Raw genomic sequence first — 15,427 nt, 5'->3', positions numbered from 1 at the left:
GTTAAAACTCATTTGTTTTTGATTTTTAATTTTCATTATCAACCCAGTATAAACCTGTCATAATTAAATCTATAAGTCAATGCTCAAATCATAAATCAAATGGACAAAATATAAATCAAATGCTCAAACCAACATCGAAAATGGCAAATCTAATGCTCAAACGGACATCGCAAATGATAAATCAAATGCTCAAACGGTAGCCGGAAACAGCAAATGATAATTCAAATGAAAATGAGGAATGTCAATCAAGTTGCGTGGGCGGAGCTTTAAGACCAACGGGCCGTGGTAACGTTACCTCAGGCGCTCCTGTCGAGTGTTTACCAAATTACCTCTTCGACGACATCGTTTTTTAATAATGGACACAAATGCAATTACAAGACTTTTAAGGGATGCAGCAGAGGCCCTGGAGCAGAGCACCTTATTGACAACCGGCCCTCCCCAGCAGCCTTCGGTTGAATGTGCTCCAGATCGACGGGCACAAGAGGTAGTAACGTTGCAAGGTGAGTCTAACGTTAATCTCAGTCAGCCATTTTGTAATCGCTCCAGTCCCCTTCATATCTATGGTAAAAATAAATGTTGTGTCATGTTTTCAAAATGAATCTGAAATTAGCTGTTTTAACTTTGTACTTAGTTCCAAACGCCATTTTGCGCCCTTTAAGGGCATTCAGGGAAAGAGAACAACGGGATCCCTTCTAAAGGGCCCTTCCACAAGGCCGTTACGGTCACTTGTTCAAGCTTTATTTTACATCAAGTGTGCCCTCTCCCCTTCATTACTGCCAGGTGTCAAAAGTAACGTTATTCACATAATTCATTAACTTATTCAAGTAAAAGTATAGATACTAGGGTTTAAGAAGACTTCTGTAGAAGTTGAAGTATCAACTCAAGCTTTTTACTCAAATAAAAGTGTAAAAGTACTGGTTTCAAAACTACTTAAAGTATAAAAGTAAAAGTAAGGGGCGGCATTACCTTCGAAAAATAAAAGTAATCCACTGCGTCTTATGCACTTATCAGCTGCTCTGGTGTCAGGTGTACGGAGACTGCTATGTTCACTCTTACATCCAACAACAGAACACCTGAGTTACTGGAAAAAGTATGTCATCTATGTACTTTTTGCCTGCTCTTTAATGAGTACTTTGAATTGAGACATACTACTTTTGTCATATTGGTGCTGTAAGGGGACAGAGTTAAGCTAATAATGATTTTTTTATACTTAAGGCATTGACTTTGTATTTAGCACTGCTTTAAATTTTGACATTTCTAGGTGAGGTGAATCGATTATTTTCACCCTACCCTCGTCGTCCAGTTAATCAACTAAGAAGAACTGGGCATTTCCCTCCTTCACAATCTCCTAGACTGAAAAAAAAGTGTGTGTCATACACACACAGATTCTTTTGCCTAGCCAAGAGGAAAGATTCAGAAGTTCCAAAGGTGCCAGAAAAATTTCAACTGGAGAGAGCTGGACTTGGAGAAAAGAAAATTATTTTCTCTGGTGAGTTTGCAACAGTTATGATAATAACAGTTATATCATATACATAATATCATAACTGATAACTGCATGTTAATGTGCATTTTCTTTAAATGTTTTCCTCATCAGACAAATACTCTTCTTCGTCAGAGTTTAGTCAAGAACTCATGCGCCAGTTCCCAAAACTGAGTGAAGCTGGTGGTTTTCAGCTTTTAAAGACGAGAGGCTGCACCAGGACAAAAATTCTGGAACCTATCCCATGTCCAGATGAAGGCTACTCTCCTGAATATTTGTGCTCTGATGCAGTCGGTATAGGAGCTGCAACAATTTATGTAAGACCCCTGCAAAAAGATCTGAATACAGAAGTAAGTGTTTAAAAAATTCTTAAAACAAAGCTGTTTGTGGTACAGAACTTAAAGATAATTTGCATACGCAGTGGTAGCCTATAGTCTATGTGATACGCAGGTATACGCCGTATACCCACTAGAAAATGTCAAGGATTTCCGTATACCCACTAGGAAAGGTCAAGGATCTCCGTATACCCACTTAAAAAAGCGTGAGGATTCGTAACAACATCGTTTTGTGACAGAACTTTCATTCATAAATTCACCGCGCCGTCTGTGTTTGTGCAGCGACACGGATCGAATCACGGAATCCAGTCACAAATGTAACTTAGCCTACAGTATATCACAGTATACTCACTACAAAAAACTAGACTACACCACTGTGCATACGAAATAGATCAAAAGGACATACTAAGGGAAAGAGCAGATACATGTAGCCTCACGGGAAGAACTTTGCAAATGGGTTTCCACGAACACCATGGGGATAACCAAACAAGTGGATGAGTTTTAGTATGTACAAAATACGTCAGACTAGAAACAAAAACCCACATAATCTTTTAGAGTGTCTACTGTTTGTTGCGAGTTTTCAGCCACAGAGAGCTGAGCTACGTGTCATCTGAAGGTTTTAGATCCAGGATTGAATAAAATTGTCAATTCCAAAAAACTGGCAATGTGAACCTTATACATACAGTCAGTAATTAATATTTCACTTGTGTTTTCAGTATTCCATTAGGGCTGTAACGATACGCGATATAAAACCGAAATCGCGATATTCAGATCCACGATCTGTATCGCGATGTGAGAAGGCAGAATCGCGATTGCGACACACCCCTGCCAACTCCCAGAGTTATCCTTCCCGTCCAGATCCAATGCTACCACATCTTTAAATTACTATTAGTATTATAGCTCAAATGTTTCTAGTGTCAATGTATTGCTTGTTTTTCTGTTTACATTGTATGTTGTGACACTTCTCTTCTCTCATGATCGAACATAGAATGCTGCTATGTCAAAACGGCATTGCCTGTCTTATTTTCCAGCAGCTTTTCCAGTAATTTTTTTTTCTAGAATTACTAATTCAGGGTTCCAGACTGCGACCGTTTTTTGAGAATGTGCGAGTTAATTGTATGTGGTCGCATTTGTGCGAGTGGACGCTCGCGCAACAGAACGCCGTTGTATCAGCTGCTGCAGTCCGTAACGTAACTTATGTTGAAAATGAACGAGTACATCATGAATCCATTTTCCAAACCGTGTTTTTGATTTATCCTGAATCCCTACGGTACGCTTATAATAAGTGCAGTGTTTCCCCTACCATTGTTTTGGGGGGGGCGGCCCGCCCCCCCAAAACGACCCCCCGCCCCCCCCTAAATTGCTGACGAAATCCAGTCATTAAAAAGAAATTTACTGTATAACGCGGAATTTCATGGAATTTGTCAATCTTTTGAGAAATAAATAGAAAGCAGTTCAGTATACACTTGAAATCAAATCGCGATGTAGACAAGTGTGTGTGGATATTAAACCACAAAGACTATTTAAATACGAATCCTGCTTGTTCTGTGTGAATGAATGGTGCAGCCGACGCGCAGTTTCATTTAACGTACCACACACACACACACAAAAGGTCTTCACGGCAACCCGTCAAAATAAAAGTTCGGTTTAACGTGACAGAAATATATTACCGTTGTACAGTAGAATTTAGATATGTCCCAATGTAATAATACTAACACTAATCCAAATAAATTATCATCAAAACTGATTTTTTTTAGGAATAATCCATGTTTTAATTTTAACAGTAAAGCTCATTGTGCAGCACGTTATTTGACAAAAAGTTTATTTAATTTCATATGATTAAAGCTGATGATAAATGATAACATTTGTGTTTTATGTCTTCATTTTATTACCAGAAAAAACACAACACAGAATTAGTGTGAAATTTTTTTTCATATTTTTTTTTAAAATGTTGTATACGTTTAATGATTCATAATACACTATTTCAATTAATTAGACATGCTTTTTGATTGCTAAAAAATGTACACCACGTATCCGTAACACGCCCGCTCCGCAACACTAGCAGCCCCCCCCCCCCCCCCCCCCCTGAAAAAAAATCCTAGGGGAAACACTGAAGTGTTTATATTCTGACTATTTTATCCCGGGCTCGGCTGCGGAGTTGCCCAGTGCCTGCGTGACTCGCCATAGACATTAACGGAGAGAAGTAGCTCCGGCTACAGTGTTCTTCCGCAAGACACGTGCAGTTTATTTATTGACGAACGTACACGTCACGTGCATTGCACACTGATGGTGAAACGCGCCAATTACGAATTCAGGAATTAAGGCATATTAAAATGAAAAGGTCTCACGAAATACCGAGCCCCTTCCTATGTCTTTTCAGCGGTTAGATGATAGTAATCGATCGACAGAGGAAAATTATTGTAAAATGCAGAAGGTAAGGAGTGTGAGATTTCTAATTTTTGTTACAACTATAAACTTTGATAACGGAAAATCTGTATCAGCATATTATACTACTCTCATCTTTTAAAATGTAATGCATACATTTTAATGTTTAATGATTTTTAAAAGATAGAAAGATGATGCTGATAGATAGATAGATAGATAGATAGATAGATAGATAGATAGATAGATAGATAGATAGATAGATAGATAGATAGAATATAATTAAAATGTAAATAGATAGATGTATACACTCTAAACAATGCTGGGTTGTTTAAACTCAAATTTGGGTCAAATATGGACAAACCCAAATGTTGGGTTAAAAATGTAATTAAAAATTTCAACCCAACTTCAACTTTCCCTTCCAACTGTAAATTTTTTTTTATTACATTTCAGGGCTCGACATTAAGGCTTGTCCGCTTGTCCGGGACAAGTGGATTTTTTGTAGGACAAGTAGAAGAGAAAATTAGTTGTCCGACCGGACAAGTTACATTTCAAACAAAATAAAATGCCATGTTACTTCACGTTATGTGCCACTCGTAACGTCTATTTTACAGATTTAATTTTACCGATTTGAAACGAACACATTTTTTCGCGTTGCCTGTGAATGTCCTGAATGTGACTCACAGAAAGACGCGCGCCAGTATAATGCGCATGCACAGACCGCGCGCCAGAAGTTCTCTTTCGCGCTTGAACGAACATCAACAACACACACAATTAAGCCAAAATGTCATTTGTCGAGTATCTTCATAACATAAGAACAGTCTTATGATGGACATAAAGAGTTGTGACTCGTGAGAGAATGAGGCGCGTGTGATATCCGCGTCTCTGTCCACAGCGGCTGCTCTTAAAGGGCCAGCTACCAATAAAGCGTTCTGTCAGTAAAGTTACTGAAAGAACAAAGGGAACAGAGAAAATTACTCACTGCTCTTGACTAAAGAACTTGTGTAGCTTCAATAAGTAGTAGTCTATATATGATTTATAATTTATGCAGCCCAGACTGTTTGATAACTTTATTCAATTTCTGTATATGTCCTACCTGTTATACAGTTCATTTTTATCCAGACATCAATGGCTTATTGATCATTATAGGTGTTATCAATCATTTAGTTGTTATTGCTAATTTCAGAATTATCACTAATCTGTGTGTGCATTTGGTTTAGAACCAAACAAGTTGACTCATGAAACCATTTGTTTATTATATCGCAATCGCATATCACAACCGCAATATTGAACTCAATAATCGCAATATGACATTTTCCCCAAATCGTGCAGCCCTAGATAAAATTATAAATCTTTACCGGGACAAGTGACTTTTGTGCATGGGCAAGAGAAACCTAAATTTACTTGTCCGAAGGACAAGTGCCTCAAAAAGTTAATGTCAAGCCCTGCATTTTCATCCCAACATTTGGGTTTGTCCATATTAGACCCAAATTTGGGTTGAAACAACCCAGCATTTTTTAGATTGTATAATTCAAATGTAAAATGCTTAAAATTACAGATTAAAATTACTGTCCAAAATCCACGAAAATCCTGAAATTTGGCAATGATAATTATCATATAATACATGTTTTTTTTTTTTTTTATATAATATATTACAGGTATAAATGCTGCAACCCAGAAAGCCTTTGCTAGCCTTGGGCCATTAAAACCACTATTCATCAGCATGCATCGATTAATCCCATGGCATGTAGCAAAAAAAAAAAAAAAGTGCGACCAAATCATATGCTGGTGCGACCAACTGAGAAAGTTGGTAGCACCAGTGCAACCAGTGGAAAAGTTAGTCTGGAGCCCTGTAATTCTATTTTAAAGTGCTCACAGATTATATTTTAAAGTGCTCACGTCCAAGCACGAGAGCTGGGTGAACAGTAGCCTGACTACGTCAGACTTCCTACTTCCGCTAATTTCATTTCGCTCCTGTACTCAGTCTGAGATAGCAGCCTATCTTTCTGTTTTCCACCGGCCTGAAAACAGCCTGGCCAATCAACGAACAGAGGGCGGGCTGAAAGCCGTGACGTAGTCGGTAAGCGCCGTGTTTAAGATTAGGTCAGGGAAATCGAAAACGACCGCTGATATGGAGATGCGGATGCAATTCGCTCTGTTGTGGAGAATATTCCCGGCATTAGCAAACTGAAGCCCGAACAAGAAGAGTGTGTATTAAACACTTTGAATGGAGGTGATGTTGTGGCCCTACTCCCTTTGGGAAAAGTTTAATTTATCAACTATTACCGATCGTCAGCGAGAAACTGGGGAGCCTTTTGACAGGTCAGTGTAGCTTTTCTTTTCCAGGTCTTAAATACCGTAAAACTTCAAATAATAGCCCGGGCTTTTATTTGCCCAAATCGTCGAACTGCACCGGCTTGTACTTGAGATAGGCGTCTAACTTATATGAGACAGGCCTTTATAGTTGAGATGTTGTTCATTGAGATGTTGTTCCTAGAGTCTATAATCTCTAAAAATCTCCAAATGCTCCACGTGAAACCGCGGTCTTCCGACCTCTTACTATCTTGTCGATTGATTTATATGAATATGCGCGAGGGAGAGAGAGCAAGACAGCGCTCGTGTTGTTTGTAGACGTGGGAGTGCGCGCGCGCGGCCCGGGCTCTCTCTCTCTCTCTCTCTCTCTCTCTCTCTCTGCTCGTTTGTGCCCTGTCAAGCGCAGCAGTCATTCTATTACATCACTCACAGATCAAAAAAGTCGTTTACAGCCATGTTCACTCGGGTATTTCGCTCGCATCATCAAGTGTTTACAGTGGAAGTTCGATCGTAGATTTGAGTTCGATGCATGATGTCTGTGGTTCGATGCGGTTGTGTCGGAGCATAACATACGTCATAAACAAACTTATCTGATTGGCTTACGGGTAACCAATGATTTTAAACTTCAGTACGCGCCCCCTAGCGAGAGAGAAAACACTTCTCTATTATGCTATCCCAGACTCTGTGTACGAAGCAAAGTGAAGTAGCAGAGTCTGGTATTACCAGGCTAGGTGAACAGTCCCTTTAAAACTATCACTGCATCACTTTAAGCCTTTGTAAGTTTGGCATGTTTTTGGCAGGTTGCTGTAGGACAAGTGTCTGGAAATGGGCCACCAGTGGTCTGTTTGTATTGCAGCAAGATTTTCCCATTACCGGAGATACAAGAACATGTTGATTGCTGTGAACTGTAAGTATATTTCTTAGGCTACTTTAAATTTTATTTCTGAAGTGTCCAATTTACAGTGCCCTATTCACACATTATATTATTATAATCTGATCACAAGTCTTTTAAAACTCCACTTTAGCAACATGCAGGGCAGCTTTACTTGCAGCAATACACCAGCAAGTAGTCCCAACACCCTACATTATGAGAGCAGAGCAGGAAGCAGCAACAGCTTTTCCATTCTCGAAAGCAGCAGCAGAGCAGGAAGCAGCAACAGCTTTTCCATTCTCGACAGCAGCAGCAGAGCAGGAAGCAGCAACAGCTTTTCCATTCTCGAAAGCAGCAGCAGCAGAGCAGGAAGCAGCAACAGCTTTTCCATTCTCGAAAGCAGCAGCAGCAGAGCAGGAAGCAGCAACAGCCTTTCCATTCACGAAAACAGCAGCAGAGCAGGGAGCATTCTTTCTGGTAGAGAGCAGGAGCATCAAGAGACCAGTGGATCTGAGATCCGTGCTGTAGTGAAGGGTCTGCACATTTCCAGCAATATTCTAAATGGTTCTTTTTATCAAATGTCTTCAAATGCAATTGGGCGAGATGATGTCAAAGCAGACAAGAATAGTAAACAATAGTTTTTACAAAAGAACACTGAATGGCCCAGGGTTTTCGTTGTCTGGTAATAGGGCTTGGGCGTCGTGACGTCATTACTTGGCGTGGCCGCCATGTTGACAGCTTCGCGAAAGTAAACATACAGCAAGTCGATCGAGGAGAAGCAGCAGCAGAGTTGGGAGAAAGAAAAGAAAAAATATGTTAAAATCCCTAAAAGGATGTGGAATTTACCAGGATACGTTAAATAGGGAAACCAGGGACCGGTATGTGGACAAAATCGGCACTTTTAACGGTTTGTAAGGAAATTTCATATGGATCCAAACCGTTAAAAGTGCCGATTTTGTCCACATACCGGTCCCTGGCTTCCCTATTTAACGTATCCTGGTACGGAATCCTGAAATGTTTCAAAAAGTGAATGTGTGTGAAACCATAGTAAAAAACAATTGGTGTTAATTGACGCCAATTGGACGTTCATGTTTACTTCCGTCTATTTGAAAGTTAGACTAATGATAACATGTTGCATTCTATATGGCCTGATTATGTCATTTTTTTAAGTTACATAGCCTGCCTCCAGTTTTCCTCAACTTGACTAATTAAGAGGCGATATTTGACCGGCATATCATCAAAATGTCAGTTAAACGAAACCTCTGCCGGTCACTTTGGCCGGCACCATTTTTTTCTTGCGGAAACTCTGGAATGGCCTAATATTTTAAGCGCAACCACCAGTTTAATGTTTGTAAAAACTTTAGATTTCGATTGTAAAACTAATTAAAATATAAACTAATGTTTTAAAAATGTGTAAATTGACAAGTGACCATGGTATAAGCGGGTTAATGCCCTTCGAGATGTCCATTGTCTAGGTATTAGTGGACTTCGGCGGAGGCAACCCATACGGGCATTAACCCTTACATAGTTTTATGAGGAAATATCTGTCTGGCAATAAAAAAAATTACTAGCCAACCACGATTCTACTGACAAGATGAGGGTTAATTTGTATGTTTGAAACTTATATTTTCAGATTGGAAAATCGAGAGTGATGAACAGCAGGCAGTATACCAGTTTAGAAGAAATTTATTACATGGATCAGAAAATCAGACACCCCTTAAGGTTACACTAGATCTAACCAGCAGTATGGAAGACAGAGATAGACAGTTTCTGTCATTCTACAAGTCAAACCGAACTGACTGGGCATCCCCACTATCAATCAACCTTAAAGGTATGGTTAAAACGGAATATTTTTCATTAGACATAGAATTATTATTTATATACTATTTGTATGTATAAAGAATGCTTTTTTTATTGCGTCAGGTGATGCTGCAATTGGGGATGGTGTAACGCGTTACTACTTTGCGATGCTTATGTCCAGAATACAATACGGCTTCATTTTAAATATTGGTAAGTGTATTCTATTTACTTTTCTTGTGCAATTGAGAAGTTTTTGTCTTAATTATAGTGTGAACTAATTGCCAACTTTTAAAACTTTTTAAGATAACACTGGAAAAATGCTGTTCTTCAATGGAGAAGAAGACCACTTGGTACCATCGTCCTCACGAGTTCTTCTGGACAGTGATCTTTTTAAAGTCATTGGTCGAATGATTGGCCACTCGTTCATTCATGGAGGGCCACTCTTGACAGGACTGAGCACCTCCATGTTCAACCTACTTCTAGGAAGTGATGAGCCAGTCATCACAGACATGAGAGACTGCCCAGACCAAGATGTAGTCGATATTGTTTCTCTGGTTAGTTTATTTCTACGTTAAGTCATCACAGTACTTTTTATTTTGCAATTTAAATGATTTATTTAAACAATTTGCTTGCTCTTTTTTGTAGCTTGAAGAGCCACGGAATCTAACAGATGTGGAACGATACAAAGTGAATGATCTTGCTTTTAGCTGGGACTTGCCAACATTAACTACAGAAAACCGGAAGTGGCTTGCAGAAACCATTCTTCAACATGCGGTATTCAGTATTGTGGTGTATTTCTGTGTGAAACGGGATGTTGAATGAGAAGAAATAGCTTGTTTGCAGTCACATGATTCTAATGAAGTTTGAAATTCAGATGGAGGGCAGGAAGTGAAAAGCAGATTAGACCCGATGAAGAAAAGTTCATATTACAGGGTCATATCAATCAAATTTCAGAAACTTCCCTAGCTCAAATTTAGTGCTGAGCAGTTTTGACAAAATTTGTATTTATTTTTTAAGATTCTAGCCTAACAACCCCCTTCAGCCGTGACTTATTCACGATACAGCACAGCCTCTCGTACCTTTTTGCTTGCATTAAAATTAAATACACAGCATTTTCCTGCATAGACAATTATGAGGCGGCCGCCTCCGTCAAATTTAGTTTATTTCGATATAATTTGTAGTATTATGTTTATTTTGTATACATCTGATTAGTCTCATATAGGATGCGTTTCTTTGAGTTAAATAACGCGCTAGCAAAGTGCTCAACGGTTATTCATTCAGTGCTCGCCGCTCAACCAGCAAATGCATGACTAATAATTAGGGGTGTAACGGTACATGTATTCGTATTGATTCTTTAGGTTATTGGTCGTAGAGAGAAGCAGATGAAACAAATCAAACGGGGTCTGAAGGATACTGGGGTCCTGCTCATGATAAAGGAACGCCCTTCTCTCATCTCAGTGCTGTTCCCAAGAGCTGTTGACAAAATCATCCTTCCTGAAGTAATGGATTATTTATTGTTCTGAAAACATGCAATCTTTAACAAAACTGTTCATTTTCTAAAGCATTTATGCTATTTCCTTTGTCCATAGATGGTTTTAGAAAGAGTTATATGGCCAATGACGCAGAATGAGGACGAGGAGGATGAAGATGAGGATGATCAAGAGGTTCCTCTGGAGTTGAAATGCCAGATGGCATCGTACCTCAGGATGTACATTGAAAATGGTAATGGTCTTGTTACCACACATTCATTTCAGACATCAGTTGGCTCATTTCACAACTTTGTAAATTGTGTGCACACATTTTATTTGTATTTTTTCTACAGCTACAGCATTGGATATTGAGCAGCTTGTTACATTTTGGGTGGGTTGGGCAATCCTCCCACAACATCTCTATGTGGAGGTGTCTAACTCCATCAAAATGCCCACTGCATTCACATGCACAGAGAAAATAAAACTGCCTTCTCACTACACTAACTATATGGACTTTCAGGCGGACTTAAAAGCAGCAGTGTCCACAAGTGAAAGTGGATTTGGATTAATTTAATCATTTGGAGAGTTCCTGGGATTTTTAAATGAAGAGGCCAGTATGCTCCCTGCCATCAGGCTTTTAACTGGACCGTTTATTGAGAGAAAAAATGAAAATGAATGAATTAAAATGAAACTAAATACTACATGATTTTATAATTTCATGTCCATTTATTTATTTGTTGCAAGTTACATAATTTGTAACTTAAAGATGAAATGTTATGTTAAAAAGGTAAATGTACTAGTACTTTAATATTTTTAATATGTGTATTTGTAAGTTTAATCAAATGTAATTACCAGCCAGTGCATCAGAAAAATGTATTTGTACATCAATAAACAAATTATATTCAAGAATCTCAAGAGTTGAACTTGAAGTTCTTATAAGAGGTATAAGTTTTAGTGATTATGACATTAACTGGTTTATCACACTGACAGTATCATAATAAATTTGAACCGCACTTAAAAATGGAACGTCAGGATGAGGCAAGGTTGCAATTTCCTCAATGGTAAGTTCTCGTGGTAGTTGAACCTCGGGGATATTCACACCCTCTTCCTCAGAGGAGTGTGGTCCTTCCCAATCCACACCATAGTCGTCATCCACCTGAAGTAAAGAAAATCTGTTACATTCTCCCCAATCTACAGTTAAGGATGCTTAGAAAGTGACGAGAGACTATTCATGTGTTCAAGATTTCTGCATTTTTATGGAGGTAGACAATGAATGTAACATATTAAGGAGAACACAATGTCAATAGGTTCTTTAAATGTAAATGTCTACACAATGAATAACAAACCAAAGTTCGAAAATACAACTCCAGTCAGTGTTATTGTCAGTAATTATCATTGTAATCCTAAGATTGTTTTGAAGTTTCAGTAATTTATATTTATGTAACTAATGAAATATTTCTATATTTGCAATTAACTACAATAATCTTGCTTCAGTAGATTTAATTTATTGGTAATGTCCTATTTATTTTACAAAAAAATCTAGCTCAACTACAGTATACAAATCACTTTTACTCAACCTTCTGATCACATATTTTTATTCAAGGATGTTAAGATATTTGTATTGGAAACCAAGAAAATGATTGGGGAAGACATTTTTGCAGTACATGCAACTTTTAATGTCACGTCTTTATGAATTTAAGACCTTTTTAAGGCCTTGTTTTGTGTAATGGCACATTTAGACTGTAAGCCCCAAAAACAAACCTGTTTCCTTTTAATATTTTTGTAGTTCAGTTTCTTGTTTGTCATCCACTACTTTTTTTACATTTGTGATTTTGATTAGCAGGTAACTAACTTAACAATTTGAAAGCACCTGGTATGGATCTTGAATATCTTGGAACCGTGTCCAGAGTTGCAGTGGAGACTGGTTGCCTGCTGTTCTGATTTTATGATGATTCCATGCGTCCTGGAAAAATCCAAGATGCCTTTGCAGCTGTGGCAGATAGGTCCAATGCAGAGCAAAAAGATGCACCTCATTGTCAGGATTTAATGTGCCATCTGCCTCCAGATCAAGGAAGAGACAGGAGAAAAGGTCCAAAACTTGCTGGTAAACGTCCCTCCACAGTCTCTCGATCCTGTAATTATAACATAAATGCTTCCTCAGACAACAGGCCCGATGTATTGTGATAACGTAGATACTTGGCACTACAGCATTTCTTACAAAACATGCTGAAATTATAGAATATTTTCAAACCTCATATGCATTTCTTTACAGTGGGAAAGAAAACCCACAATGTCTTAATATTAGATGCTGAGATAATAAAAGGGGGGGAAAAAAGCAACCTTTGGTTATGGACACTGCGCCCTGTGATGTGGGAGTGTCGGTTTTCCCCTCGATTGGACACCATGAAGTAGGCCACATCAACATTCTCCCGGCCCTTATCAGATCGCACTCTGGAGGGTAATCCAAAGCGATTTACAGCTTCTATGAAACTGTGCAGCACAACAGAAGCACTGTTTTTCATAGCAGCTTTTAGGTACACAATCATCCTGCTGAAGCCATCTATGCCTCCATGGACCACTATCCTCCACCTATGCAAAATAATTTTTTAAATGTACATCTTCTTTGTTTCTGGAACAGTGCGTTTATAAATCAAGGAACAAAATGTCAACAAACTAAAAGATAAATTGTGAACTTATCCTTTAAATCTTAAAAACATACCTAATTAGTTTGTGGTTCCCATCTATATGCCACATGGCATTAGGTGCTGGAACGGAATACTGTCGACGCCTTATTGTGCGTAGCGACAAGGCTCGTAGCTGTGTTCCCTGTGGATCCACTCTCCGCAGGGACTTGCGCACTCTATCAACTAATATGAAAAAAGAGAGAAATAACAAACAAAAAATCGTAATCTTACCTGTATAAATTCTCTGACAACTGAAGATCGAATTTGCCTGTTTCAGGAGTTACATCATTTAATCGTGTCCAGGTAGAAGTGTAGCCAATTGTATGCAATAATCATTTTACATTGAGACGAACAAGTCTTACCTTGTACTTTAACACCTCTTGAGCTCAAGTGACCATGCATCATACGGTAGCCAGAGTTGGGGTAGAGGTTCTGGATTTCTGCTACAGTTCTGTCCAGATCATCATTTGATATGTCTGTGTATAGGTCAGATACTCTGCAATAATGGGGAAACAATGGTATGGCAATTAAATGAAAAACTAAGTGTAAGCCACAAAGACAGAAACTAGTTCCAAATTCATTTATAAAGAACAATTTGAAGCAAGCAAGTTTTATGGGACTTCATTACCTTCTAGTGCCTCTAATACAGTAAATTTACCGCTGGTTTTTTATACACATTTCTTAAGTTGGTCCCAGACTAAAATACAAATTCGAGTCGAAAATAACTTTGACATATCTTGAAATATGCCAGTGTCATTGTCTCAAGATGCACACCAGTAATGTTAATGAATAACTACACAGGAACAAATGAGTAACACAATATTAACAATCTAGTAATTACTATTAACTAACAAGAAATTCTGATTAACAAATTAGTAAGTAACAGCGCACAGATGAAAGTGGTAGTTCACTTTTAACTAATCAATAACTACCGGTACTTTTTTTAATGCTTCCCAGAGAACTACTGTAAGAATCATGCTAACTAACTAGTAATGACTCAACTGTTACTACATACTTCTAAAGGAATGACTAATTCTTTGGATCCGTATTCTAAAGTGAAGATCACGGTAGCTAACAAGTAATTACTCAACTGTTACTACATACTTCTAAAGGAGTTGCTAATTCTTTTAAGCTTTTGAGGTTTTTGGTGAAGTTTTAGATAGTAATTCCCATAGAAGTGTGTAGTAACACTTGAGTAATTACTAGTTAGTTACCATGATCTTCACTTTAGAATACGGATCCAAATAATTAGTCATTCCTTTAGAAGTATGTAGTAACACTTGAGTCATTACTAGTTAGTTAGCATGATTATTACATCAAAAGCCAATCCTAAAGTGTAGAATCTTCTATTCCTTCACAAGATATTTGCACACACGTATATGAGGTAGGAGACATTAATAAAATCTCTTTTTTTTTTGCGAGGTATAGGTTAAATAATAAAATCACTGTATATGGTATTTGGATGGCTGATAACTCAATATGTTCCAGCCGTCACCGTGACTCTGGCCAATTTTCTGGCATTCCTCTGGACTGGCATTGAATCACTACAGGACAAGTGCTGACAACTGCATTTAAAAAGCCATTTCTTTAAAATCATTCAGTTGATAAATAGTTATCTAGGAGAGAGCATAGGATTATTATTTCCCAAATCATAAGTCTGCTATGCTATTACATATTGATAAACCTTGTGTATTTGTTTACAGTAGCAGTTATTAATGTTAATGCAGTGCTAGTCATTTGTCCTGCATTAGTTATTGATTAGTTTTGCATGAATTATTAATCTTCTTCAGTAGTTCTCTGGAAAGCATTAAAAAATAGTAGTTATCAACTAGTTAATAGTGAACTACCACTTTCATCTGTGCACTGTTACTTACTAATTCGTTACTCAGAATTTCTTGTTAGTTAATAGTAGTTACTAGATTGTTAATATTGTGTTACTCATTTGTTCCTGTGTAGTTATTCATTAACGAAGGAACCGTATTCTAAAGTGTTACCGTTTTATCTAAGGCATTTTAATAAAGCTGCTTGAATATTACATTTCTGTGAGCCATGTCTGTGAAATCTGCTAGGAACGTAAAACGTAGTATTTGGTT

At 38.0% G+C, this 15,427-nt stretch overlaps 3 protein-coding genes across 3 annotated transcripts; 2 read left to right on the top strand and 1 right to left on the bottom strand.

Moving 5' to 3' along the window:
- The first annotated feature begins 355 nt into the window (after positions 1 to 355).
- LOC130088839 (uncharacterized) lies at positions 356 to 7,421 on the top strand. The gene is made up of 4 exons (XM_056255815.1): positions 356 to 500; positions 1,262 to 1,489; positions 1,595 to 1,830; positions 7,311 to 7,421. The coding sequence occupies exons 1-4, from the start codon at positions 356 to 358 to the stop codon at positions 7,419 to 7,421; spliced, it is 720 nt and encodes a 239-aa protein (XP_056111790.1).
- Positions 7,422 to 9,020: 1,599 nt separating this feature from the next.
- Positions 9,021 to 11,520, top strand: LOC130088814 (G2/M phase-specific E3 ubiquitin-protein ligase-like). Its single transcript, XM_056255798.1, has 7 exons — positions 9,021 to 9,212; positions 9,305 to 9,391; positions 9,485 to 9,735; positions 9,827 to 9,955; positions 10,540 to 10,680; positions 10,771 to 10,903; positions 11,004 to 11,520. Exons 1-7 carry the CDS (start codon positions 9,128 to 9,130, stop codon positions 11,222 to 11,224), a joined length of 1,047 nt encoding a protein of 348 aa, XP_056111773.1. The 5' UTR covers positions 9,021 to 9,127; the 3' UTR covers positions 11,225 to 11,520.
- A 4-nt stretch (positions 11,521 to 11,524) lies between these two features.
- On the bottom strand, positions 11,525 to 13,500 carry LOC130088816 (uncharacterized). The gene is made up of 4 exons (XM_056255799.1): positions 13,370 to 13,500; positions 12,991 to 13,239; positions 12,521 to 12,782; positions 11,525 to 11,806 (listed from the first exon to the last, which is right to left on the bottom strand). The coding sequence occupies exons 1-4, from the start codon at positions 13,402 to 13,404 to the stop codon at positions 11,609 to 11,611; spliced, it is 744 nt and encodes a 247-aa protein (XP_056111774.1). The 5' UTR covers positions 13,405 to 13,500; the 3' UTR covers positions 11,525 to 11,608.
- Between the last annotated feature and the right edge of the window lie 1,927 nt (positions 13,501 to 15,427).

This window comes from Rhinichthys klamathensis, unplaced genomic scaffold (assembly GCF_029890125.1).
Source record: "Rhinichthys klamathensis goyatoka isolate OS25496 unplaced genomic scaffold, OSU_Roscu_1.1 h1tg000123l_1, whole genome shotgun sequence".
Lineage (NCBI taxonomy): Eukaryota > Metazoa > Chordata > Actinopteri > Cypriniformes > Leuciscidae > Rhinichthys > Rhinichthys klamathensis.
This window is presented reverse-complemented; position numbering and strand designations above follow the sequence as displayed.

Bases quoted from the DNA above. Each gene is read 5' to 3' on its own strand.
- LOC130088814 (XM_056255798.1), top strand. From the start codon at position 9,128: ATGGAAGACAGAGATAGACAGTTTCTGTCATTCTACAAGTCAAACCGA. The intron at 9,736-9,826 runs GTTAGTTTATTT...TCTTTTTTGTAG, and splicing joins TAGTCGATATTGTTTCTCTG to CTTGAAGAGCCACGGAATCT. The intron at 10,904-11,003 runs GTAATGGTCTTG...TTTTTTCTACAG, and splicing joins CAGGATGTACATTGAAAATG to CTACAGCATTGGATATTGAG.
- LOC130088816 (XM_056255799.1), bottom strand. From the start codon at position 13,404: ATGTGGCATATAGATGGGAACCACAAACTAATTAG. The intron at 13,240-13,369 runs GTATGTTTTTAA...TATTTTGCATAG, and splicing joins GGGAACCACAAACTAATTAG to GTGGAGGATAGTGGTCCATG. The intron at 11,807-12,520 runs GTGCTTTCAAAT...TCTTTACTTCAG, and splicing joins ATATTCAAGATCCATACCAG to GTGGATGACGACTATGGTGT.
- LOC130088839 (XM_056255815.1), top strand. From the start codon at position 356: ATGGACACAAATGCAATTACAAGACTTTTAAGGGATGCAGCAGAGGCC. The intron at 501-1,261 runs GTGAGTCTAACG...TGACATTTCTAG, and splicing joins AGAGGTAGTAACGTTGCAAG to GTGAGGTGAATCGATTATTT. The intron at 1,831-7,310 runs GTAAGTGTTTAA...TGTTTTTGGCAG, and splicing joins AAAAAGATCTGAATACAGAA to GTTGCTGTAGGACAAGTGTC.